Here is a 27,758-nt window from a genome sequence, read left to right on the forward strand (position 1 = left end):
GTTGAAAACCACACCCGAATTCCAGGTTTGGCAAGGATTTACTGCTACAGCCTCCAATACCTTATAGTGCACGTTTGTTTGTAAGGTTTGTTTCCTACAGGTTTTGAGATTTAAAAGTTAAAAGTTTTATGTACCTGTTGTCATGTTTCATCACCAACAAAATCTAGGAAAAAACTATGCAGACTAAAATTTGCTCAGAGTGCACTTCCAGTATTAAGATGTACTTTAAAATGGAAATTTGGGTTAGCAGCACCATTCATTTCTTACAGGTTTTTACTTTTATGTGGTGACAGCAGTATTCTAGTAGTAAGTTTTTGGTCAAAGTAAAATAGAAAGTTATTAAGTAACTTATACATTTTTCAATTATTTTATCAAAAATTTAAATTTTGCAAATTTTAACCAATACAGCGTTGTGGTATAGTATATGTTTCATATCCACCAAGGACCTATTGTGTAGTACAGTTTAATGCAATATTCACTTACAGTTGTATAGTACTATTTACTACCAATGCCCCATGGTAGCCTTTCATCATCACATGTCACTGTCTGTATATAAGAGTACACCCAGCCCTTACACAAACACAGTCACTGTCATCAAACAGTGCTGCTACCATTGTCAAATTTACTCACAGTATGTTAGCTAGCCTTAAAAACAGGCTTTATTTTGTTAACATTTACAGGAACACCACTGACAATTTTCCACCCGTTACATGTCTATATTGTACAGATGCAACAGAAAAAAAAAAAAAAAATCTCATCGTCTGATCTGAGACTTCTCTCATAGAGAACAGACAGCTCCAGTCAGTGACAAGCTTCAGCAGTGCAGAAAAGTTCAACACAGCAAAGTTCTTTGTCAGAATCCCTGGGACAGCGAGGGGAGGAAAAAAAAAAGAAAAAAAAAACAGAGAAATGGAAGTTCTCATTTGGAATCAAATTTTTAAAACATCTGTAGATGCTTGTCTGGCCTTCAGTTGTAATGTAAGAAAAATATAATGCTGATGCCAACACTTGCAGTTCATTGATTTGATCCAACTTTAGGTTCTATGATTAAAAACAACCACTTCATATATCGACCTCTAGTTTGTAAGTACTCTCTAAAAGTGGAATACAATGGAATCAAGGATCAAACTTACATTTTTTTTTTATTTAAATATATAAATGTGTTGTCTCAAGGTTACCAGCCCTGTGCCTCTTCATTTCCCATTCTTTGTTAGCCCTACACTGTTTAACATGTCACTATTAACATTCAGTAGTTGCTATAAGACAGCGTAAACTACAAAAACTCACTTCAATATGCAGTGAAAGAGGACAAGTAGTCAACCCTTATATTATTAACCCTGTTTTCTTAAAAAGGGACAGCATTTGGTAATATGATTAGATTACAATAAATAATAATATTTGATCACAATTCTTTTGTTATGTGGGCCATGGTTGAAAACAATGCATGTCACATTCTTCACCCATAGGAGATCAGACCTGCGATGACAGGCAGAGAAAAGGTTTTGTAAACATAACATATAATTTAAGTTTAGTCATCAACACAATAAGTCAGACACTTAAAAACACTGCATGTGAAATTCTTCACATCACACACTCTTAAAGAAAACAGCCAGTATTTTACCTCATTGACCCTATGAATGCATGGAGTGCTCAACCAACCAGTTTTACAACAGGAGCCATTGTACAAGTCTCCCTTCATGCATTTATCTGGCATCTACTCTGCATTAGCAATGCAGACCATTCTTTACAGCTACAGAAGAGAAGCAAATTTGTATTCTGTAACACAAAACTCTGATGTCTACCAACCAACAAATTAGCACTCACTGTGACTTCCAATGAAAGAGACAAAAAAAAAAAAAAAGACCAAAACCTAAATGTTTCCTGATAGATCCACTTGGGATAGAACAAAAGTGCAGCATTGGTTGAGCAGTAAAACATGAGACTTTTACAATGGCTACATCTGTTTCTGCAAAACATAAAGTGTAAATACATCTACACAACATCATGGGGAAATATGCAAATGGATTCACAAAGAGCAGAATACTCTTTTGTTAATGCGACTGCACCATAGGTTGACATCTATACCGGTGGTGTTTCTACCTGGAGAGTTTATGCTACTAAGAGATTTTACACAGGTTTTTAGACCAGTACACACAGGTTTGATGAGGACTGCACACTGCATTGCTTCCTTAATGTGGCGTTATGGAAAGCTCCTGTCTTTTACAGTGATTAAGAATAGCAGGACTCCTCTTTTCTTAAGGTAAATGAGGTGGCCAAGGTCCTCCCACTAGCTCAGCTTGTTTTTGTTGCATGTTTTGTCAGCCGCAATCTCGTGAACATGCCCTCCCACCCATCTTCTCCTCCTTCCAACCTTTAATTCATCATCCACCACCAATGCTCAGCTGTGAGACACAGGGAAGCTACATAGGACTACATGTAGAATACAACACTTCAACTAATGCACAGTGCAAATAGGCTTCTTTCCCTTTCTTCCATCTCTCTAACCGCCAGAGATGGGCAGGTATTGAGGAGAGGTGGGGTGAGAGGGTTAACTCTGGACCACACCCCTGCTGGCAAGCAGCTTTTCTTCTTTTAGTTCATTTTTAATTTTTGGTCTTTCTGGGAATCTCCTGTCCTGGGGGATGGTGAGTTGATGTGGCTGAAGGACAGGAATGGATGGGGAGGGGTTTAGGGAGAGAACTCTACTTGTACAAGCTCATGGTCGGGCTCTGATACATGCACATGTAGGCGTCGCAGAGCAGGCGTCTGGCCTGGCCCTGGATGCTCTTGGGATCCAGGGCATGTAGCTCCTCTGGGGTCATTTTTAGATATGCCTCCACCTCTGGACAGGGAGACACCTGGGGGATGTTGAAACCATTCTGCCCTCCTGTAGAACGACATGCACAGTCAGGACAAACAACATCATAATTTGTATCAGCAAAGTCTAAGTATATCAGAGTTAAACTATTTCTTGGTGTTCTGAATGATAGATGACCAGTATTTAATACACCAAGTAACTGTTCTAGAAACTGCTAGTGGCTGTTATGATTAAATAAATTACAACGAGAGATGAACCTAATACCTAATCAACTGACTGACAAAAATTAATAATCCATTTTGATAAGTGATTCATTGTCTGACTCATTCTTTAAGCAACAGCACACACTACCTAGGTCCAACATCCAACAGCTGTGAATGTTTACTGCTTTTCTTTGCCTCACATGATCTATCTTCTGACATTTCACTGATCAAATCAATTGACTGTGAAAAAATAATCAGCAGATTCATTTCTAATCAACATATCGCTACAATACAAATAGCCAGGTTAGACTTGAACTAATTACAGTATGCTTAAAAGAGATGCTGGAGCTGATCTCGGTCTTTCTACAGAATCACAAACCAAAGGTTTACAGTCATTCAGAGAACATAACTGTTTTTGTGTGGAGATTATGGACAATGGAGAGCAGTCTATTCTGGGACTCCTGAGGACCATTAGCGTAAATAAGTACTGTGAAATTCCTTTATCACTGTTGCAACTGCCCATACATGTCCTAGATAACTACTTCATTTCAAGGATCACGGTTTCATTACAAACACAACATCAAAAGGCTATGACACCCACCGTCACGGTCAGCCATGCTGTCGAAGAAGAGCCAGGCAGAATCTGCGCTGCCGTACTTGACGAAGGCCACGTAGTGACTGGTTTCGATGCACAGCACAGCAAATAGCTCCATCCTCTGGCGGGGAAAACTGCCCTGCCGCCCCGTACCTTCTTGCAGCTCCTTGGGGACAGACAGTTTGCTGTGCCGATGGGCTTTCCTCCTTGGGTGGAGGTGAACCTAAATCAGTACAGGCAGATGGACACCATTACCGCCACTTAACAGTGGCTCTATTAATGGTAAACACATATGTGCCATGTAACACATTATATATGTTTATAGATAACAGAAAATAAAAACTCTGAAGTACATTTGAGGATTCATGCTGCCAGATGGACAAAGTACATATAAATCCAATATTATTCCAGTAAATGCACTATTGGCAATTTAAAAAAGGAACAGATTATGTGTGACAACCTACTGTAGAAGCCACTGTTCTGTAACATAAACTTTTTTACCTGAGACAGTATGATTCCCTTGGCTCTGGCGCCACCAAATGGATCATCCTGACACACACTTAACACTTTTTGTTGAGCTAGTGTTGCAATAATGCCCTCTGTTGTTTACCTGTGTATTGCACTTTTCACAGAACTGTTTAATTTTGCCAGCAGTGATATCCCCATCCTCATAACAGTCTCGACACTCATAGAGAGCCAGGCCTCCACAGATTCGACATTCCCTTGGAGCTGGATAATAAAACACATGCCTTTATTACAGCTGACACTCTGTGCAGTACTTTAAAAAGCAAAAGAGCAGGTTTGAAAGAAAGACAGAAGGGTTCCTTCATCTCAGCTGAGCTGCAGTGACAACTCCGTGAAATTTTATTACCAAATGCCACATAGGTCTAAATCACCAGTGATCGGCAAGAACACACAATACTTCCACAACTGAAAAAAAAAAAAAAAAAAAATTAGCTAAAACTCACTGTCTTCAAGAAGATCTGTGATGTCCAACTCCAGTGAGGGGAAAATCTTGTTAAACATTTTGAAGTCCTTGCCAAAGCGGGGCATCTGGATGATAAGGCAAGACGGAGCCTGGAGGGGGTCAGGGGAAAAAAAACGAAGGAGAAAACATATTTAGCCATGAACAAAGCAACATGAACACATCAGTAAAGCTCAGTGCACACAAGAATTGAAACCTCTAGCCAAGGGGCCGTCAGTATACAGTCTCCACAGTGGATTTAATATCCACCACATTGCAAACATACAAAATGAAGTCTTTAAAACAAACAGATATAATAGGCAAACTTAAATCTTTGAAAAAGTGGCATTTTTATTCCAAACAGTGCCCAAATTTTGGACGTTCAAAAGTAATTGGACAATCAAACAAAATCATCATATTCAATATTACTGAGATCAGGTGATCAGCTTCTGATCCAGGATATTCCACCTCCACCTTAAAAGGGTCTTTGGTTGGTTTAGTTGTATGTTTAGGATCATTGTCCTGCTGAATGACAAAATGTTTTCCAATGGGTTTTGATGCATTTGGCTGAATATGAGCACACGGAATGGTGCTGTACACCTCTGTATTAATCCTCATTCTTCTGTCAACTGTGAAATCACTAAAAAAAATCCCAGTATACCAGTTCCATTAGCAATCATACATGACCAGGTCTTAAGAGAAACACCTCCATGTTTTACAGATGAGCTGCTATACTTTAGGTCATGAGCTGCTCCTTTTTTTTCCCCTCCACACGATCCTTGATAAGTTTTATTGATGTTCATTTTCATTTCATTAGTCCAGAGAACTTTGTTCCAGAGCTCTACTGGGTTTTTACTGGTATGTTTTAATGAATTGCAACCTGGCATTGCGGTTTCAACAATTACAAGGGTAATTTGCTTTTATTTTTTAGCCTCAATATTGTTTTCTTCTCTTGTGCAATTACTTTTGAACCTTGTAACTTTGGGCGCCATGTGTTAAAAGGGATATATCTAATATATTCATGTAATTGATGTGCATCTTCTCAAACTAAAGCTGAGACTTGAATAAGCTGAAAAAGAAAAAGCATGTACATTATTTATCCTCCGTTTTGGTTCAAAGATCTGATTATATGTGATGTAGTTATCCATGAGCCAGTGGGAATAACTGTTACCAAACTGGAATGACTGCACGGACTCAGTTTCAATGTACTCATTAACCAGGTGAATAAAACAGAATTCAATTCACCTCTGCAAACTTTAGGTCGCTGTTGATGAAAGACCATTCTAGTAGCTGCTGGATCGTGGGAACTCCAACCTTGTCCTTCTTGTCCATGAAGATCTGATAAAAGTAACAGTCCTGGACTTTCTGTCCTGCTGATCTGGAGAATGAAGTCTATTCAGTTATCTTTGAGTTTTATTCACATCTTCTCACAGGACAAAGGTAACAGGATATCACGTGGAATTTCTATAACTCTGGCAGGGTTACACGGTTAAACCAGTGTTCTGTGAAATTCTAATCAAATAATGCAATCATCCATTCAGTGATGACTCATTTCATTGTGACCTTTTAAAGTGAAACAAGAACATCAGACAAACCTTTCTTTCTGTCAGTCAGAATGAGTCTAAATACGTTATGGTACATGGCTAGGCTTTACGCCTCTGACTTTGCCACCTCTTTGTTTTGATATGAAAGGATGGACCAGGGTTTTGGTAAATTTTGCTTCACTACAGAAATACTATGGATAATGGTAGATAAATATTATTAATTCACCTCATCTGAATTGCAGAAATTCTTTAATCTGACAATGGAGGGATTTTTTTTTTTTTTTTTTTTTTACATTACCAAAAAATCTCCTACAGTAAACCACGTCACCCACACAGTCTGTTGCCTGCTATTCAATCTCTGGTCAAAGAAGCAGAACTGAAACTTTATGTGACTAAATATAAATAATGCAGATTTAGACATGGTCTGGTATATGCAGTCAATCAAAGTAGCATTTAGAAGTATATTTGCAGAGCCTGGTTTGCAGTGACAATCACCAACATATTCATCACTCTATGTCACACTGCTGTATAATTTGCGTAAAAAGTAATATAATTAAACCATTTCAGGTATTTGTTTTACACTACAAAGCCTACACTTAAAAAATACTACAAAACAAAAAAGAAACAAACAATACATCATTTCCAGACTGTGCTTATATCTCTTATGACTGTGGCCACTAAATGTAGCCCAAAGAGGTTTTGTTTTTTGTGTATTTTTTTTTTTTAGCTGGTCCTTACCTTAGTTTAAGCAATGGATCCACCCTCAGTATGTGATGGAAAAGTATATTTAGGAACTCCTCAGGATCTGCAGTACGAAGTGGGCTTAAATTAGATTTTAGAAACTTGGATGTTAAGTTTCCCATATAAATTCTGCCATATAATACGGCCACTGTAAAAACTGCAAAGTCAATAACATGAGAGTGTACAACAGTTCTGAACAAATGATCTGTCTCATTTGCCCACCTTTTTCCTCAGAGGTAAAACCAGAGGCTGCTTCTACTTTCTCCAGGATTCTCCTTAGTTTCATCACTTTAGTGGCACACACATACCCATGTCTAGAGGACAAAGACCGAGGAAGGCACATGCTAGTTAAATAGCCATGTGTAGTGACAGTAATATAGTGAAATATGCATTAGACATTATGTTCAGGATCTGATAAAATAGATAATACAACTGAAAATACTCCAGATCCAATGCTGCGTGGGTCTGTTTTGTATTTTTTATTTGTGTTTATATTATTTAAAACATCTCTACAAGGTTTAGAAAAAAACTCATGCCTAAAACAGGTGATGACAACACTTCAAAACCTACAATATGTGCCAATGTCAAAAACTTGCAGCAGATTAAGTATGCAATAAACCAGTACAACTTACATGCGCAGAGGGTTGACGATTTCTGTGCGTAACAGCTCTTGGGTTTCTCTGTAATATTCTACATCAGTCTTTGATCGTGGTCTCAGCAGAACTGTGTCCAGAACAGAACTGAAGGAGAACAGACTGCAGCGCAGAATATAAAGCAGAGGGATTAAAAGTAATAATGAATGTATCTATTACCTATTATAATAATATAAATACACCTCCACCTTCCTTTTAATTTTCCCTGTACTGATATATATATAAATAAAATAAAAAATATTTATTGTGAAAACATACATATGATGGAAAATTAATCAAAAAAAAACTTAAACTAACCTTGCCAATTAATCAAATTTTTTCTAGGACATTTTTGGAAATTTTTTGTGGCCACATTTAAAGCTAGGATTTAAAATTTCTGGTCACAGCTTATTTAAATAACTTTCCTGTAGTTTGGGGAATAGTCTGGAATGACTGCTGTGTTCAGTGGCCCTTTGGCAGTATTGGCAGAAACAACAGATGTGCCACTATCCAGCAGCAAGCGCACACCTGGAATGCACTCTCCTGTCACAGCCAGTGGCAAAGTCAAAACACTTCACTAATAAGCCTCTGCCTCTGGGCAAACACAGTACTGTTGGCTGAGGAAGCACTATACAGTCAATCAATATGAATCAGATGCAAATATAAAATGACATGCATTGAGATAAAGTATTCACTCTTAGACTAAATGTATGCTGACCAGAAGAGGGTTGAATCCAGGTAGCATGAGTTGTAGTGGCCCTGGATGCCTTTCTTTTTTCCCACCATGACATCGAGTCCATCGTTCTCTGTGCGGGGAGGCGTGTTCTCATGTACTACCTCACTCAGGTAACCCCCAAATGCTGCATAAAAACACACATTACAGGTTTTGGGAACAGTTCATTTGGAGCCTTTAATAATTCGTATCCCATATACTGACTCACCTATTGAGTTGCACCGCTCTATGGGGTTGGAGGAATGGTGAAGGGATGGGAAGCGGGAGTCGGGCCGGCAGCACTTGAGCTTCACAAACAGGGCTTTTTTGGGTGGGCAGCTGAAATAACGAGTACCTTTGAAGGTGCCATCAGTGCAACCAGGACACTCCTCATCCTAAAAGAGATGGTCAAGATTACACCATCCAGTTACTGCCAGGTACTGCATGTGTGTTCGATAAAAAAAAAAAAAAAAAAAAAAAAAAAATTGGGCTTTCATTTGTTGTTTTAGGTTGTACTTGTGACTGAGCAGATATATTGTAACTGTGCAGCAGAATTTTAGAAGTCACTGTGCCAAGGACTGGTCTGACACAGATGCCCACATAAAAACACACTTTTTTTTTGTTACAGTATGGCCTCACCAGCTCCAGTCCAGCCAGAGGCTCCAGCAGGCCAGGAGGGAGGCCCACCCAGCGAATGACACCACACAGAGGGGGATTGTCCTTCACCTCCACCAGAGAGCCCACCTCCAGGCCTGGCTGTCCCCGAGGAGGCGTCGGAGGCCGTGGCGAGGGAGGAGCAGCCGGAGAAGGGGACTCAGGCTGCTCTCCCATCACAGACTGGACAGAGAGGGAGAGAGGCCCATGACTCATGCTGTCAGTGGGCCCAGTCTTCCGGTTCAGGCTGAAGGGCAGAGAGTGGAACTTGTTGTCACTTGATAAAGAGGGCGGAGCTCTGGAGGGCGGGGAGGATTGGTTGAAATCAGGGGGCGTGTCAGTAAGTGACTTGGCTGGGTCCTCCCCAACTGCAGGAGAGAAACCAGAAACCAAAACTTAACATCCTTTTTACAGTAAAAACATATCATGTTTTGCAGGATGTGATTACGAGTGTGGAGATGAGTTGAGAAGCCCAGTTTATCCCCTTCTGGTTGAAAGCGTGTTGGATTGTGAACACTTGAACAACGGAGATGGACAAAAAACATGATTTTCAGATGGTACTGATTCATTCTATAATACCACAAACTGTAGGAAGAAGAGCCTGCACACTAGCAACTGTGGACATTCGCCTTAAAATGCTGAGAGACTCCAATGTGAAAACCTTTTACTATCTCTGTGTTTCAAGGTAACTTAACATATTTACTGCTGAGGGATAACAACGTGTATGATTACAGAAAGAAGTCGTGCACTATACTGTATAAAAATATAAATACTGATTTGCAACAGTTAAGAGAAACTGGTATGCAGTTGATTGACTCGTTTTCTTGATAAATCAGTAGGTATCTCTGATAAGTATACTGTTCAGTTGTCTAGTGCTGAATAAATGATTTACTAGTTTTCTAGATTCAAATATTTAGCCCAAGTGTGAAAATACTTTGAGGCACAGTGTGCACACTCCTTTTCCCATCTGACACAGATCACAAAATGCTGCACTATACTTAAAGGCTGGCACATGAGCGTGTGCACACACAATACACTTTTTAAAACACCAGCTATTACATTTAAAATCATAACCATGTGTTTTCAGAAGAAAAGTACCTCAATTTCCTCTGTGTGTGTGTGTGTGTGTGTGTATATACTTCTCACTAACGCTAAAAGTGGAGAAATGTGTGGTGTCACTGGGATTAAATTTAAAAACAAATCTGGCACTGTGTTTTGTGTAAGAAAATAACTTAAAAACAAAAACTAGATATTCACATTATCCTTAGCAGATGTAAGAGGTCACTGAAATTATCTCCCATTAAGCTTTCAGGGTTAACAGATTCTAGTCAGTTAAGTGTGTTTCTGTTCAGCATTTTAGTGTCTGTTGTCTTTACTGACACTGTTAGCTAGAACAGATGCTACACAACAGCCTTATCAATATTCTGTATTTGTTGCCTCTGAGTGGCACTTGCAAATGAGTGGTGTAACAATTCAATTTTTTGATTTTTAGACAGAGGGATGCAGGATCACAAGTACTGACTAAACTGCCATGACAAATAATCTTTGAATTGGGTGTCACTCACCTTTAAGCATGTATACTGAAACAGAAAATTATAAGCTGGCCAACATAAACTACTCCCACATGGGGAGAACCACTGAATTCATGAGGGGAATTAAAGCATTTTAACCATTAACAAAAATAACCCAAAAGTGACCATGAGGAAGGTGAAAATGATTACACATTCACAGGATGAGCAAGCAGTTGTGAAACCAGCCATTAATGACCGACCTCTCATTTCTGCAATACAAACAGTAAATGATACGGCATATTTCAATATAGAAACACTGTTGCAGGCCTTGATTTATTATTTTTAAACAGAGAAAAGATTATGATTTTCCTAAACTTCAGGGGATGAACATCTCTAACTGTAGAGGCACATAACTAACTTTTTTTGTGTCTTGTTTTTCTTTTTTTTCCTTTACTTTCTGGGAATTTGGGGCAAGTCTCTGGGTTTTGAGGAAAAATCATCATTATGTACATTCTATGTATATACCCATTAGGGGTTTATCCCCAGTGTGACAATACTGAATATCCTGAGTGAGTCTAATATGTTTGATGTTTAAAAAGCTCACCAGAGTCTTCAAAACTGACATGAACTAGTGAAGAAAGGAGCAGTGGAATTTTATTTTTATAAAAAAAAAAAAAAAAAAAAAAAAGTGCTGATTGACACTACTGACACCAGAATTACAGGCTTTTACCAATGCTTTGGCTTGGAAATAGAATTGCATAGAAAACAACACAACACAAGTTAAGGAGTCACTTGTAGCACTGAGCATTATTAAAAGCCTTAGGTAACACCAAATACTCCATGCAGTTGAGATGTAATACTAAAATGGTGATGGAAGACGAGACGAGGTCTTTATAGCAAGCTACTGTAACAAACTACTAATTGTTGGGGTGTGTTGGAGCATAATCTTAATGTTTGTTGTAACTTCTTGCTGCTACCAGAACCTTATAATAATTATACAGTTTTATTCATGATCTTTTCACAATGGTAAACATATCCCTTATAAATAAGTATAGAAATATCTTCATAGATTTGGTTTCAAATATTATGAGATTTACCATAAAAAGTATAAAATGCAAAATATTAAGAATATTTTTCTCCATCGTATTGTGGAAAACTTTATTCCAACTATTTATTTTACAATTCTGAGAAACCTTAAGTCACATAATTAGAAATAATATTAAAAATTCACTTATTATTAAAATGATCATGTACCAATATGTTCTAAGCAGGTGGGAGAAACAGGAACCCATTAAGGCCTTACCAACTGCTACAACTGTCAACACAAGTGTTTTGCAAAACACTTGTATTAGAATGACCCACAGTAACTGAGTATATTATATATTTATTCTAAATGCAACTATAAAACAACTAAGTGTGCCTTGGTAAGACCAATTAGTATGTAGTTGCTGTGAACAGGAGCTTGCCAGTAAGATGGTTGACATCCCGTGAGTAACCATATTTTACCTTCATCAATGTACCATGTGCTTTTGGATTTGGACTGGACGGGGGGATCAACAGAGCTGCCATTTAAAGTATAGTAAAATTCAGACTTGCTTCTACTGCCACACTGATGACCTAATCCTGTAAATAACACAAGTACATGAAAAACAAACACATACAGATAAGCATCTGTGGGGTGTGTGCATATTTGTTTCTGGGAGCATGTTTTTGGACAGTTTCAACTGAGGGAAATAAAACGGTATAAAAAAAAAATGTTTATGGATGTTTGGAGACAGTTTTCTCCATAAAGTTTCCACAAGCAAGAAAGAAATCAGGGTGGTGACATATTCCATTTGAATCAAACCAACACAACTGTAACAACAATTTCATATCATTTGTGTTCTGTTATATTTATCTTTTAAAGGGACTTTCCACTAAAAATGTTTAGTGGGTTGTTATTCATGGGTTTGTTTCCCTAAAATCATGAAAGATTGACCATGCTGTTGTATTTTAAGAATTTTCTGCAACAAATAAAAGACTTCTATCAAAAATTAGAATAGGGGAATCAAAACTTGTGAAACAGCAAAAATCTTCACAAAGATACGTAGTTTGACGGCTTTTTATATATCCAAAATCACAACCGGACAATCTGATGGATAGCCCCTTTAAGAGTTATGATCACATCAAGCTGTGGCTATGTCCGTTAGGGATTGTATCATAACAGCAGTGCAGTACCTTTGCTCTTTGGTTTGCTTTGGCCAGAGGACGACTTGTCACTGTTGGTGCCTCTGGGGGCAAAACTGTGCTTTTGCAGCCTTTGGTCCTGCATGGAATATTCTGCATAGCCCAAAAATACATCCATATTAGAGGCACAATACCCCCATCTGCCTGCCTTAGGCTACCATGCACTAAATGTCTTTCACACCCCACTTCGAAGTTTGTCACTCTGCACGGTTTTAATAACATTGTCACGAAAACCCAGAACACCATGTTTTGCAAAACAGCTGTATCTAAGTTTAATCCTTTCAGTTAAATACAGTAAAATGTCTAATGAGTCTCTATTTATAAGAAATAGAATCATCAGAATGAATGAAAATACCAACAATCACAAAGGACAACTTTGAATGTGCAGTATCATTAGGAACCAATGAATAACCAGTTCTGGGGGTGGAATTTTTTTTTTTTTTTTTTTTTTTAAAGGAGCCTTGCTTTGTAGCTATGTGTGCTTTATGTAGCCTGTTTGCAAATTAGCAAAATAAATAATCCTAATTTTCAAGATTTCCTGAACTTAAGTCTGAATAGTCAGGGGCCACCAACAGCATACGTAAACAAATCAATACGCCAGTGTCGAAGACAAAGAGCCTGAGTATCTCACTTGACTTTCAAAAACAAGTGAACCATCAAAACAAGAGGCTCTCTGTTCCCGCTGGAAGCAAACACAAATTCAGATTGCTCAGAAGGAGCTCAGTTCTCAGTGCTCTAAGAGAAGGACAGCTGAATATTTTTGCAAAACAATAAGGTTTGACGATATGCACGTGGTATAAAAGCAGGGACGAACACTACATGACTCACCTGGCATTACGTCACAAATGGGAACAAGTCGAGTGTGCTCCAAACTGGCAAAATTACAGAGCAGCTTCCCGTCAATCACACCATTCCAGTCCCCAATAGGATTGTCCTGAAAGAGTTGGACACATGAGAACCTTGTAACCCATAGGCATGTGCTTCTTCCCCTAGTTATCTTCTTGGTAATTAGTAAGGGCTATTGCCTCTATCTAAAAATGATCTTTAAGCTTGAGGCTCTGTATTAAGATGATCCACTTGCTCAGCTCATCTTCTAAACAATTGATCTTCCACCCAATAGCTCTACTTTTTCTGTAAACACCAGCACATTGCTCTTCTTTAGCTTGGAATCCAATACTCTGTTCCAGCGGGATAAGATGAGCATGAGGCCAGTGCCACTACACAGAGAAGGCAGGGCGAGGCTTGAGGCTGGACGCAGAGTGAGGCAGAGCAGTGGGCTCTCCTCAGCTGCCTGCTGGCCTCTTGCCATGTTGTTGGGTCATACAGCACTAAGTCTTTACCTCACTCCCCGCGTGACTGCCTTGCCTTTGTGTGTGGGTGGCTCAGATGTACTGAGTGGGCTGCTGCTGCTGCTGCTAACAATCAGCAGTCAAATGCTTCAGTTATGTGTTTCAGTCTCTCTATGACTACAATGCTAGTCCTGCCTGACAACAGTAGTCATAGATACCAGCTATTGTGATCCCAGGCAACAAGATATGTTCCCTCACCAAGGGGGACAATCATAAAAAGAAAATAAAAAAACACACAGAAGTCATGACATAAAATCTGTGATCCACATTAACTCGGACAAATATGTTCTGTGCACTAAAGCGAACATCTGTGAATTTCTGCCCACTCCCATCCCTAACCAAAGAGACTAAAATGATGATTTAAACTGCTACTCTGATGGCAGTGCATTTGTGTGATTGTGCATAGAGTTGTGATTATGATGTCCTCTCATCTTTTCTATAAACTGCAATCTACCTGAATGTAAATGCCATACTGATGAAGTAACCACATGTTTTGACATTTCATAATACTTAAGTTCACTTTCCTTCCTGTGTGACAACTTTGGTATGAACACACTTCATTTGCAGGGTTACACAAAGCAAAGTCACTGGTAATTAACTGTATTTGACATTTTGAAAAAAAAAAAAAATCTCTTTCTTGCTTCCTATGAAGCTCACTAATTAATGTTGTATCCTCTTTGTTTAAACCATATAAAAACCACACACAAAAGTGTAAAAATCTCCATGCCAAACAATTTCTCCATCAGAACCTGTTGCCAGGCAACCAGCAGGGACTACAAGAGGTAACTGATACCTATCAAGAAATAGTCCAACACAGAATCCATGTGTAAAATGGTAATTTTTCATTGCTACCCCTCAGGCCTTTGTACAAACTAAACAAACAACATAGAGCTGATTAATTAGGGAGCTTAAGAGTAGCTGCTAGAGACTTTTTACCTCTACACACGTACTAAGTTTGCCATCTCTAGATTTTTTCTTAACATACGTTGGCTAGCTGCTGTTAGCCAGCAGCTTTTTATTATTTCATGTACAGACATGGGAGTGTTGTCAATCTTGTCATCTAAACTTCATCAGGAAGGTGCATTTTGCAAAATGTTGAACAATTCATATTGCTAACTGCAATACAGTCTTTACAGTCTTACTTACCATGTCAACTCCCACATAGTAGCCCAGACTCTCGTTGCCTGGCAGCAGGTCACAAAAAATGACAGTGCCTCTCTCGGGTCCCTCTATGGTCTGCACCAGAACCCTGGAACTGATCTCCAGTGGAGGAAAGTCCTGGTCCTCTTCCACCGGATTTATGTGGTCCACCTCTAGCTCTCTCAAGGTTTCATCATCATCATCATCCTCCCAGAGTTCAAGCTTGTCCAGGGCCACAAACACCCCACACTCATCCTCACAGCGAAATAGCTGGCGACCCTGGTAGGAGCCCTCTGTGAAACCTTGGCCCCGTCCCTCCTCCTGGGAGAAGGAATTACAGGAAAGAAGTGAAACAAGTGTAGAACATAAGGTAGATCAGCATTAAAAGAGATAAGCAACTTATTATGATGGCAAGGAGGCAGACAGAGAAACTGCTTGCTCAGCATTCCTGAGTGAAGAGAAGTCAACATCATAGAGCTGTAAGAGAATATGATGTATTACTGCACCAGGAACCTGACTTGCCTTACTTCATTATAGAAATATATAAGGACATTCAAGGTTTTCAAATACAGATACACAATACTCTCTCAACCCACACTGTGACAGTTATTTACTGACATGTAGACTTTCTTCTTCTTCTTTTCCTATTGGCTGCCTTCCTCTAGGCCTCCTTCCTGGCAGCTCTAATCTCAGCATCCTTTTACCAATGTATTCACTGTCCCTCCTCTGAACATGTCCAAACCATCTCAATCTGGCTTCCCTGGCTTTTTCTCCAAAACATCTAACACGAGTTGTCCCTCCGATGTACTCATTCCTGATCCTATCCATCCTCATCACTCCCAGAGAGAACCCAACATACAACATTTCTGGTCTCACCATTTTCTTGTACACCTTTCCTTTCATTCTTGCTGAACTGACATGTAGACTTTAAAAGCCCAGAAAAATATAATTGCTGGTGTACAGTAGCTAAAACAAACACAAATATCTATTAGTGGTATCAAAATATGAATATTATACAAAGTATGCAGTGCCCTGAAAAGGTATTTACCTCCTTCCTGACTGTTTTTTTTTTTTTTTCGCAGATGTCACACTTAAATGATTCAGATTATCAAACACAACACAAAGATAACCCAAGTAAATACAAAATGCAATTTTTAAATGATGATTCATTTATTAAGTGAAAAAAGCTGTCCAAGACTGCCTGGCCCTATGTGAAAAAGTTATTCCACCAGACCCCCTTGCAGAATCGTGAATGAACAGTGATTAACCACAGCTTTTAGAAACCAGAGTTATATTTTCACAGCCACACCCAAAGTTGACGAATCAAGAAATCACTTCAATAGAACCTGTCTGACAAAGTGAAGTACGCTAAAAGATCTCAATAATAAGACAGAGACTGGGCAAGAATGGTAGAGTTCCAAGGTAAAAGTCACTGCTGACCAAAAAGAACACAAAGGCTCATCTCACATTGGCCAAAAAAACATCTTGATTATCCCCAAGAAATTTGGGCAAATATTCTGTGGACTGAAAGAAAGACTGAGAAAAAAGCTGAACTTTTTGAAGGTGTGTGTTCCATTACATCTAGCCTAAACACAGCATTTCATAAAAAGAACATCATACCAATAGTTAAACATGGTGGTGGTAGTGGGATGGTCTGGGGCTGCTTTGCAGCTTCAGGATCTGGACGACCTGCCATAATTAATGGAACCATGTATTCTGCATTCTACCAGAAAATTCTGAAGGAGAACATATGGCCATCAGTTCATGACCTTAAACAGGCCATTCATGCTCAAAAACCCTCCAATATGGCTAAATTAAAACAATTCTACAGAGAAGAGTGTGTCCAAATTCCCCTTTAATAAATTAAATCATCATTTAGAAACTGAATTTTGTATTTATTCTGGTTATCTTTGTGTAATATTAAAATTTGTTTGTTGATTTTAATCATTTAAGTGTGACCAATTCACAAAAAAAAAAAAAATTCAGAAAGAGGGCAAATACAGAGCTGTATGTGCAACCCAATGCCTTTATATTGAGCTATGGTTCTATAACAAGAAAACAACAGCTGGTCTCAGTAGAGTAAAATCAATGTGCTGCAATAAACAAACATGTATGTATTTACTTACTCTACACACAGTACAGAATGAGTGGATGAATGAATTAATCAGATTTGGTGTTCATTCATGCCAGATGAAACCCTGAAATTTTGTTCCAGATCTGTACATATTGTTTTCCACATGCAGTTCTATCCATCCACCATCTATACTCGCTTATTCCTATTTAGGGTGAAAGGCAGGGGTACACCCTGGACAGGTCACCAGTCCATCACAGGACCACTTATAGACGAACAAGCACACACCCTCACACAGTCCTATGGGCAATGTAGAGTAACCAATCAACCTGACATACATGTTTTTTGATTGTGGGAGGAAACCGAAGTACCTGGAATAAACCCACACAAACACAGGGAGAACATGAAAACTCCACACAGAAAGGCCCCTGCTGGGTTTTGAACCAGGAACTTTCTGTGCCAACCACCAAGCCACCACTCTGGCTCAAGCACAATAAACTTAGATGAAAGAAAAATTACCCATCTACTACTAGGTCATTATCTCCAACAAAAGAGAAAAGAAAAATACAAGTGTTCTCACCAGTAGCTCCACTCCAAACCAGATTCCAGATAGGGCCCTGTCAGGGAGCAGTGAACCCTTGAAGCGAACCACACCAGGCAGAGGTTCATCTCCTGAGCGCAGCTGGACACGCACTTTGGAACCACAGTCAATATCATGGACACGCTCCAGCCGAGATTTGTTGCGGAGCAGGGCATATCTCTCCTCACAGTTGGTAATGGGGAACAGTAGCTCAGCAAGTTTCTCATCCAACTCCAACACATCCCGCTCATCCAGGCTCAGCACCACATTGGTCTGGTCCAGTATGCGAAGACTTTTCTTGCCTTTGCATGGAGGCAGCGTTCGCCCAAGGCTGTTGCGCTCCTGGCAGGCCTGACCAAGACTGCCACGTGGGATCCTCAAGGTCTTCTGGGGAGGCTTCTCAACCGTACACTCCTTCATAACCATGTAGAAGCGCCAGTCCTCCCTGAAGCCCCCACTGGGCTTCTCCTGGCTCCACAAGACAGAGCTCATGGCTGCATGCTAGACAGGAGGTGCAATGTCAAGGCAAGCTTGACCTGTGGTCTGTGGTAAAGAATAACCTTTCAAAAAATAATTTAAAAAGTGCAGTTAAACATTAAAAGCACACTAGCATTTTCCAACCAACTGACAGGCAAACCAACAGCAAATGTCAACTAATATATTCAGCAGCACATACTGGAGAACTGCACATATAGGTTACTAAAGTTCTAAATTAAATACAACAAACATACAGTATTTCTGTTAGTACCACTGCATAGCACATTCCTAAGCACAGACCAAAACGGACTAACCAGCACAGTATTTGATGCTGACAACTGAAGATAGTTTCATTAATTAGTCGTTAAAAGAAACTACTAACCTTGAATGAACATTTCTTAACTTCATTGGGGTAAAGTAAATATTTCTGAATAATAATGAATATGACCTCAAGCAAAGCTATAGGCACACAAGGAGACTCAAATTTACAATATAACTTCACATATTGATTACTTGAGCTTTTAAGCTGGGCCTGTGGCAACAAATACTATGCTTCGAGTGTATTTTTTTATTTTGGTTGGCACTGTATTACATTTGCTTTATCTACTTTTATTTTTATCTCTTTATTTTTGTTTTTTTATTACACATGTACTGCCTTTTATATGTTGTACACATTAGTGTCAAATTGTTTTTGATAATTTACCTTTAATGTTGGATTTGTTCTGTGGTATTATCAGCTTGTCAGTCATTTTAAGAATTTTGGATTATATCAACCTGTAGGAATGGTGTTACATAAATAAAATCTGATAAACTGATAAACTTTCACCCAAAAATCTGTGATCCAGTTTGACTTAACAGTGTACTCCGCCTGTCATCATAGCAGACTTCATATGACATTACTCATATCTACTTATTTGACAGTTCAGACAGTTTGCTTATTCTGAGACCCAGGGCAAAGACTAATACCAGACGCATGGATTTCCCCTGATCGCACTCCAGATAAGGGGATCAACCACCCAATACATAGTAGTGAGTCAACAACTCATCACTGTCTTTTTTTTTTTTTTTTCAAGCATGACAGCAGAAGCTGATTTACAACATTAGCTTGGTTTATTAGGTTGATGTTTTTAATATAACGATGTAACGTCACATTAACTAACTACACACAGAGGTAAAAGCCCAACGTTAAGAAACAAAAATATTAAAAGCAATTTCAAACTGGCTATGGTTGACCTGATTTCACATGAATTTGACGCATGGCACGCGCATAAACTAGTTCGTTGCAGCGTTGTTTATTCCACTGACATCGATTTCATCACTGGTTTTATTAAGCTGGCATTTTGCCTGGCAGCCTGAGAAACAGTGTGCCATCACCAGGAGAAAGCTGTCAGTCACAGGCCTATGATGAGAGGGAAGTAGCTAACGTAACGTACCGTAAGCTCAAATGCAGCACATAGTCATTTACATTTCGTGCTAACGACACAAACGCCTTACCTTGAAAAAGCGTCAGTCCAATTAGAGGCTAGAGATGACTGTCATTTCAAATGTCCATCCTAATTAGATACAGGCCTCTAAATACAAGACGAGCTCCTGCAATAACCTCTGATTACCTAAATGGCTAGCTAACGCTAGCGTCCTGACCAGGCAAGTCTTACGGTGAAGTTAGCCTAGCGAGCTGGTTAGCAGCAAACGGGCTGGCAGAAAACTGCCATCCTCTACAGTTTGCTACCAGCATTTAAATAAACCTGTTTTCCATAGGAAATAAGTGAAATAACACAGCGTGTCGCTACAGCTATGACATATATTATTTACAGGAGACGACCTCACGAAACTTAAAGCATGATGTCATCGCACTGCCTGACAGTGATTGGATATTTGGTTCGTTCTCAAGCGCTGATTGGCTGTTCAGTGTGTCCGTACAAATGTCCCACTCTGTGGGGTTTTCCCATGAATGGCAGAAGACGTAGTTAGGTTGAAGTGTAGCCCTGAGCGGATGATGCTGTCTCTGCTAAACTGTTACCAAACAAATATTTGCTGTGGAATATTTTGTGGGAGAAAAAAAGAACAAAATTATGTATTAAGTATAACTGAGTGATAACAACATAAAATTACTCACTTTCTCAAAAACATGTATTTAGCAGTAAAAAGGGTTCAATATGCAGAATAGGCCCCTTTCACAGTGTTTATGCCATCCTATTGAAGTAATTATAAATGATGCCATTATGCTATTTGTAAGGAAGATTTCAATGCTGCAGCTAGTTAAGGCAGAGACACATAGTATAAAGCATCATATTTTCAGTAATCATGTGTTATGTTAAAGTGCTTAAACTAAAATGAGTAGCACAAACTGTATTTCTCTCTAAAATGCAGTGGAATAGAAGTAGGCCCTATAGTTATTTTCAGCCACTCACGACAGACAATTTATTTTCATTGTTGTTGTTATTATTGTTATTATTAGTAGCAGTAGCAGTAGTAGTAGTGGTAGTAACAGTTGTGGTAGCAGTGGTGGTGGAATGGAGGATGGTTATGGTTACAGGATCCCAGCACCACCTACGCTTACAAAAGAAAACGAAGACAAAGGTGGAAATATTTTGTGTATTCAGATAAATCCTAACATACATTTAAATACAGAGACATAATAAAATTGAGCTACACTTTAGAAAACACAATTTAAACATTTCACATTTTAATATAAAAGCTTTCCTATAATATAGGATTTGGCCAAAATTTGTTTTTTAATCTAAAATCAGAAGATCAGTCTGGTTTCACGCTGCGTCATCTCTTCGACCTCCTCCACACTCAGGTCATTGTTTCTCAACCTGGAGCATAAAAGAAAAAAATAAAACAATCAGCAACAACGCACAGCTGGTTTGGAAATGTAGAGGGAGTTAGAAGCCAGAACGCAATTCAAGTTGAGAAAACAGGATGTCACGTCAGCAGCAACCGGTTTTCTTGGCACTGAAACTAACAGCAGAGTGCAATGCCCCAAATTCAGGATGCAAACAGCTACCAAGAGGATGTACAGTACTAAACACAGTAGCAATCATTGTGTTGTGAGTGTATGTCTCAGTTTAAATCGCATACCATACTGATTTCACACGAATATTGTGTTTTAGGGCTTGAATCAGACATTCCACTCCTGCTGTAGTTATGCAGTTCTCTGTCAACCTGTCACAGGAAATGAGAGGGTGGAAAAAAAATTATGCAATACTGTTCAATCAGTTCTCAAATGTCAAATCACCCAAAGCATTTATGTAAGTTATCTTACCAAAGCTCTTCCAGTGATGTGCTATTTCTGACAATGTTGGCGAGGGCACGTGCTCCTGTACTCCCTATTCCATTACCTACAAGGCTGCCATCACATGAGACTGGAGTTATATTCCATAATATTCCATAGTCTCAGGTAAATGGACTGCTAATAGATAAATGCATATAGATGTATATATTGCCTGAAATGTATCATATATTTTCCACAGTTTTAAGTCTAGAAGTATATTACCTAAGCCACACTAGAGACTTGCTGTTTTCTAGGGCACTAGCCAAGGCCTCTGCCCCTGCATCACCTATATTATTGCCCCAAAGTCTGTAAATACAAAGAAAGATTAGCAGATGGAAATAATTTATCAGTAAGATTCATTTAGGTTTACAAGAAAAAAAAATACCCTAAATGCTGCAGTGAATGATTGAATTTCAGTCCCTCTGCCAGCTGCTTTGCTCCTTCTGCTGTTATATTATTGTTGCCCAGCCTGAAAGAATATACAGCAGTTAATTTGCTGTCTCCTTTACACTACACAGATGTAGTTATTAGTGTAGTCCCATATTAGTGCCACATCTGATGAATGCTAAAAATATTGTGTGCACTGACCTTAGAGAAAGGAAATCCTGCCTGGTCTTCAGAAGATGAGAAAAGTGCTGGGTGCACGCATCAGTTAGCTTGTTGTTGAATAGTCTAGAGGGAAACAAAATGCTTATGTAAATTCAAGGAAACTGATCAAATGTCATAACCTCATGGTGCTCTTAATTTTAATGACAGTACATACGCAATTTTCTGGAAGTTATCACATTGGATACCCTTAGCAATCAGTTTGCCGATGCCCTCGTCTGTAATGTTGTTATTTCTCAGACTGAAAAAGGAAAGATGCGGGACACAAGCCTTAGAATAAATGCTATTAGGGGGAGTTTGTTGACTCTAATGAAAAGATTGGTAAAAGATTAACAAAGGACAATAAGCATACTCACTACAGGGATTTACAAATGTGCATGCAGGGAAGAAGCTGCTCAACACCAACGTCGCCTACAGAGTTGTTGTCGAGCTGTAGGCCTACAGGGTTCCTTAAATGCTGGAGCACATAGGCTAGTGCAGTGCACTCCACAGGACCAATGTTACAGTAGGTCAGTTTCAGGTGGTCCACCTCTAGCTTACTCAGAGCATCTTTTGCAATTCTGCTTTCCTGCATCTCATAGATGCATTTGATCAGCCATACAAAGCCTGGCATTGCATGCATGCTCTTCTTCTCCCCCTCTACAGGTTGAGGGATGGACTTGAAGTGTTTCTGCATGCCTTTGGACAGGCACCTCACCACTTGTCTGACCCTTTTTTCCATCATAGCAGTGGGGCAGCAGTGGAGCCACAGGCTTCGATGCCGCTGTGACAGAAGTCCAGACACAAAGGTGGCTGTGATTTGCAGATTTGATGTCTCTGTTGCTGTAGATATCCCTTCTACAGTGTGTTTGTGTTGGTCAGTGGAGGATAAGCAGGCCCTGAAGCATGTGCTTCTCAGACCTGTCTCTTTCATGTCCTGTGTCTCAAAGAGCTTAAGGATAGTTGAACGGTCAGTATTGCTTGACAAAACAATGTATAAAGCAGCAAAAAAGCACTGCATAGTAACATGAAGGAATTCATAACATTTACTGTGTGTGGAGGTCATATCTTTGCTTTGTATGAGAAAGCCCATGCAGATATCCTGTTCAGTTACACCACAAGTCTCCAGGTCTGTACCCGAGAAGATGTAATAGGTGGTTTCTATGCCCTCAAAGGCAAGCTGTCCTAGATGCAAGACTGGTTTCAGGTGCTTCTGTAGCCAACCTAACCCTATGGTGCTTTTCAGTGGACTCTGGTGCTGTAAAAAGTGCTGTAAGATCATCAGGTATACATCTGTGATGGTTTGCGGGCTGCCATCTCCACAGCCCAGCAGCTCCTTGTGGCACTGTGAGACAATCCAACAGAGTACTGGACTGTGACACAGCCCAAGCAAAGCTGTGTTTGTCTGTAGGGACTCCAGCACCTTAGCAGCCACAGTGGAGTCACTGTGATGCTTCCTCACGAAACAGTCAATCCCACTTGGAGAAAAGCCTTTCAGGAAGACCTCTTTGCAAAGGTATTTCTTCAGCAAAGGTCCAACTGCTTCTGGGCGGCTAGTGACCACTTTCCGCACCCCCTTCATCAGAGAACCGTGGATCAGATTGAACAATAGTATGTGAACAGGTGCACGCTGGGTGGGACAGCAGAGTCTGTGTTCATCGGAAAAGCTCTGTTTGAGCTCATCCAGGCCATCAAATGCGAAGAGGATAAAATGCGGATGGTCCAGGATAAACTGGAAAATCTCCTCCTGCTCCCTGTCTGGCCAGCAGCAGTGCTGAAACAGTAACTCTTGGACAGACAGTTCCCCTTGCTCTGAATTCAACCTGCGACAGCTGAAAGGGAATAAGAGGAAAACATCCTGGAAGGCAGTTCCCCGAGCCCAAAGCAAGTGTAGCTTCTGGAGTAAAGTGCTCTTCCCACTGCCCGCCTCCCCAGATACTAGCACTGTGTCAGCCTCCTCATTAACTGTACCCGCCGAACCAATTATGTCCTCCAGGCCCAAAGGTCTGTGCACATCAGCATGGTCATGAGCTAGTTCCAGCTGGACTTCAGTGTAGATGTCATCCAGAGACATGTGACTGGTTCCTCCATAAGTACTAAGAAAGCAGGATTGGGCAGACACAGAACTGCTCAACTTCTTCTGGTACTTCAAGAGCTCTGGGCCAGAAAGTGTACACAAGATAAACATCAATAAATATAATAAGCACCTCAAAATAATTACTACTGTATATTCTGAAGTAAATTATGGTGTCCACTGGTCTGATCACATTTTTTAAATGAGTCATTTCTATTTTTGCAGCTCTACCACTTCAATATTCAGTATAGGAAATGTGTAAACATTTCGGGAACAATAAGTTCAAAAAGGGACTGTCTGTAAATTTACATACTGTTAGAGATGTGAAAATGATAATGACATACCTCTTGAAGTAGTCAGTTTCTCCTGGTTCTGTGGGGATACAGATTCCTGCTTTTGCTGAATGTATTGCAGTACCACTTTCGCCGCTGATTCACCTTTTGATCTGACATGGTCAAGCAGACGCCTTGCCTAATTGATACATGAATGACAACAGTTTATACATTTATTTGTTTATTTATTTATTTATATTGGGAGGGACAGTTATTTGCTTCCGTGTCAACACTCAGATGAGATATCAGATGACTGTATCTAAGTTTGAAGATAACAGCAGCAGAAAATGCTCTTACGTGATTATTCAAAATGAGGAAACCACCAGCTGGGCTCTGTCAAATGTTGCACATCCTGCCTGTGAGCGCCTCTAAAGCTCAATTAGCTTACCTGTTTCCAGTCTAAGCTAACAAGTGGCTGGTGGTAGATTCATATTTTCTGTAGATGTGAGAATACTAATAATCTAGCCCACAGGGAAAAATGCGGGCTAGATTCTTTTTAACTGAGCATTTAAATATAAAACGTTAAAAAAAAAAAAAAAACTGACTTAACAGTAAGTGTAATAAACATAAAAGCAAAAAACATGTTGTTTCTTTTATACCATCCCAAGTTTTAAAACAAGCGAAAAACAAAACAGGAAGTTCTCAAGCCACAGTTTAATATCAAACATGGGCAGTACCTGTTGAGAGGGGGTGTGTATAGGCAGCTGCACTTCACCGCAGTCTCCAGAGGTGAAGTGTCCTGACTCAACCAGCGCTTCCAGAGCACCATCAATACAGTCTTGAAGCTTGCTGACAAGTCCTGGTCTTTGAGTCAGAAGAGTCTGAATAGATGTGCTCTCACACTCTTCTTTCTTTTCAAGTTTTGAACCGATTCCTGAGAAGGAGATGCCAGCTACTTGCCCATCAGGCAGAACTTGTTCGAGAGCAGCGAGGAAGAGCCTACATGTGTCCACACCCTTTGTATGAACCAGGTCGAGCAACTGTCTGGCACTGGTATACAGTGCCCTACCAGGTATGCGTAGGTTGTGGTAGTCCTCCCATGTGAGCTCCCCCTGGGCCAGTAGTATATCCAGAACCTTTTCCAGATGCTCAGTTGAGCCGCTGCTGCACAGTGCATGCAGTATCTCTGTCCGTTGTTTCAGTACAAGATCCTGTGCAAACATGCTTTCTGATTGCCAGCCTCCATTTTCAGAGACATCCAGCACGAACATGTGCTGATTCTGACAACCTGTCACATAAAATGCACCCACATATCAGGATGCTGCTATTAGGCCCCCTGGAGGTTCAATTTCATTTTGTTCAACTTTTCATTAGATAGAGCAAGATCATTGTCCTTACTAACACCACAGCTTTTTGTTGCTCATTCACACACACTGTGTTTGTGTACATAGTGTTACATGCTTATTTAAAACACGTTTACATGCTCAGAGTAAACTAAAGAACAATAATCTGCAAATGCATGCCACACACAGTAAGGCCATTGTAAAATTGTTACTCACATTATGGGTCCCCACAACAGAGTGTTCGCTTCCCCCGTCATCTCTGATATGGGCAGAGACGCTGCTACTTCAAGTTTGTTTCTTCCTCATTCCACAGATGAAAGTGAAACTTGGACTATTTCCAAGTCCCTCCCGTAAAGTGGAAACTGCAAATGAAATAATCCACTATGTGCATGGGTACTACAATTCAACAGCTGGAATCACTCTGTGTTCATAAATAGAATAAACATATTTTTTTCAGTTATTATTCATTTTGCCTATTCCCAAGAAAAAATATACTGTAGGGGAGGGGGCTGCTCTTTGGTAGCTCCACACTGGTTGCAATTTTGTCATGCATCCACTTGATGGAACTATTGCATAAATAAACCAGCACAGCCTTTTCAGAAGAAGGGTATTTTTCTTTAATTTTCTTCCCTTTTCACACACATCTTTATTCCTCTTTATGACACATGCCTTTTTTTTCTTTTTATATCTGAGACCAACTTCTGCTTGTCATCCTGCCCACAAATTTCTTTGCACTATGTACAGATAATAGTGAGCAAGGGGGTTTGTTGGAATAAGAAATCTAATGAGTATGGTAATAGTTCTACAGTGTTATAATAGTACTATTCTAACTGAATCTACTGAGAACCTGCTGCCTAGCCAACATGTTGTTTATCTGACAAAAACTTCCAAATATTTTCTGCACATGAATTACAACCTTGGAAACTGTTTTGTTTATGTGATTTTTCCTTTTATATTTTTTGATGCCAAGATAAAACATGTGCAAGAATGAGTATCATGATTAGTTTATTGTGGTCCTTCACTGTGCCCTGTGGGAGGAGAGCCTCAAACACACAAATGCAGGAGTAATCAAAGACAGACTGGAATAAAACGTCTTGTTTCGGAAACAGACAACTCCACCAAGCAACAGCGTAATGCAGAATACCCTCTGCCAGGCATTAGGCTTTAATGTTGAGTTCTGTCATCCAAATCACAGTAGGGTATGCAGACGGGTTTGGATGACTAATAAAAAAAGATATTGTCAATAAAAAATTAGATATAATCTCCAAAGACAGCTGTGGGTATTTCTGTTCTCCAACAGAGTTTTGTTTTTTTTTATATACATTTTTAGGAAGTATGTAGCTCCACCATCATGCATTTGGATCTTAGACCTTTATAAAGTGCTCCTTGGACCTGTTAAATAGTAGTTATGTTCCTTAAAATTACAGAATATTAGGATGTGAGGTAGTTTTTCTACACAGATAGGTTGTTTTAAACTGCTACTCCCCAGCTTGCACTTTTGTGGGTATGAAAGTTGAGTCTTTCCCCATGTGGAATCAGCTTAGCTCTGGGTATGCCGCTAAAACTGCTGCCCTACACTAAATAGCCTCATTCACAGTCACTTTATACTGAATGTTAATGAATAACAGTACAGTTTAGTGGTGGATCTTTCCCCTTCCCCATAGTAGAGATGGAATACTTTGGCACCAGTCATTTCAATTAAATCCAGTCTTCATTCTGCACACACATGCTGGTGAGCTTCAGTGAAGAGTTAGTTATATAAATAGGAAATTTTATACTACAAAGTCTTTAATTTCAGGCGATACCCACTTAAATTGTATAAATCAGGCTACTGAAGCCTTGTATTTAACTTGTTTGGGTGTGTACAGGAAGTTTTGTTTTAAGACAGGCGTGGATGAGTGTATGAATAGTGTGTGGAAGTTGCCAAGGAATTTCAAATTAAAGCAAATTCTCGCTTTAAGTTTACTTTCAAACATCAGTTCTTATTATT

General features: G+C 39.6%; 2 protein-coding genes across 7 annotated transcripts; both read right to left on the minus strand.

The window, feature by feature from the left end:
- Window positions 1-1,123: 1,123 nt before the first annotated feature.
- Window positions 1,124-20,043, minus strand: cyld (cylindromatosis (turban tumor syndrome)). Of its 5 annotated transcripts, none has more exons than XM_026293581.1 (17): window positions 19,712-20,043; window positions 17,741-18,241; window positions 15,096-15,410; window positions 13,429-13,534; window positions 12,592-12,693; window positions 11,881-11,997; window positions 8,849-9,231; window positions 8,439-8,604; window positions 8,216-8,357; window positions 7,498-7,620; window positions 7,088-7,179; window positions 6,863-6,929; window positions 5,826-5,958; window positions 4,585-4,693; window positions 4,227-4,345; window positions 3,623-3,839; window positions 1,124-2,887 (listed from the first exon to the last, which is right to left on the minus strand). In XM_026293581.1, exons 2-17 carry the CDS (start codon window positions 18,230-18,232, stop codon window positions 2,703-2,705), a joined length of 2,868 nt encoding a protein of 955 aa, XP_026149366.1. In that variant the 5' UTR covers window positions 18,233-18,241; window positions 19,712-20,043; the 3' UTR covers window positions 1,124-2,702. The 5 variants fall into 5 exon arrangements, with proteins under 5 accessions (XP_026149366.1, XP_026149365.1, XP_026149364.1 ...); XM_026293580.1 differs by having other exon boundaries at window positions 17,741-18,283; XM_026293579.1 differs by having other exon boundaries at window positions 17,741-18,300.
- A 755-nt stretch (window positions 20,044-20,798) lies between these two features.
- On the minus strand, window positions 20,799-26,107 carry nod2 (nucleotide-binding oligomerization domain containing 2). Of its 2 annotated transcripts, XM_026294262.1 has the most exons (12): window positions 25,985-26,107; window positions 25,495-25,713; window positions 25,163-25,359; window positions 24,498-24,624; window positions 22,457-24,236; window positions 22,258-22,341; window positions 22,083-22,166; window positions 21,880-21,963; window positions 21,717-21,800; window positions 21,486-21,569; window positions 21,302-21,385; window positions 20,799-21,036 (listed from the first exon to the last, which is right to left on the minus strand). In XM_026294262.1, the coding sequence occupies exons 2-12, from the start codon at window positions 25,694-25,696 to the stop codon at window positions 20,964-20,966; spliced, it is 2,883 nt and encodes a 960-aa protein (XP_026150047.1). In that variant the 5' UTR covers window positions 25,697-25,713; window positions 25,985-26,107; the 3' UTR covers window positions 20,799-20,963. The 2 variants fall into 2 exon arrangements, with proteins under 2 accessions (XP_026150047.1, XP_026150046.1); XM_026294261.1 differs by having other exon boundaries at window positions 25,163-25,713.
- Window positions 26,108-27,758: the final 1,651 nt, after the last annotated feature.

This window comes from Mastacembelus armatus, chromosome 3 (genome assembly GCF_900324485.2).
Source record: "Mastacembelus armatus chromosome 3, fMasArm1.2, whole genome shotgun sequence".
NCBI lineage: Eukaryota > Metazoa > Chordata > Actinopteri > Synbranchiformes > Mastacembelidae > Mastacembelus > Mastacembelus armatus.

Coding starts and splice junctions, on each gene's coding strand:
- cyld (XM_026293581.1), bottom strand. CDS start 18,232: ATGAGCTCTGTCTTGTGGAGCCAGGAGAAGCCCAGTGGGGGCTTCAGG. Junction 8,358..8,438: donor AGAGCGGTGCAACTCAATAG/GTGAGTCAGTAT, acceptor GTTTTTATGCAG/CATTTGGGGGTTACCTGAGT. Junction 4,694..5,825: donor GCGACCTAAAGTTTGCAGAG/GTGAATTGAATT, acceptor GACCCCCTCCAG/GCTCCGTCTTGCCTTATCAT.
- nod2 (XM_026294261.1), bottom strand. CDS start 25,696: ATGTTCGTGCTGGATGTCTCTGAAAATGGAGGCTGGCAATCAGAAAGC. Junction 22,167..22,257: donor GATAACTTCCAGAAAATTGC/GTATGTACTGTC, acceptor GTTTCCCTCTAG/ACTATTCAACAACAAGCTAA. Junction 21,037..21,301: donor ATTCGTGTGAAATCAGTATG/GTATGCGATTTA, acceptor TTTATGCTCCAG/GTTGAGAAACAATGACCTGA.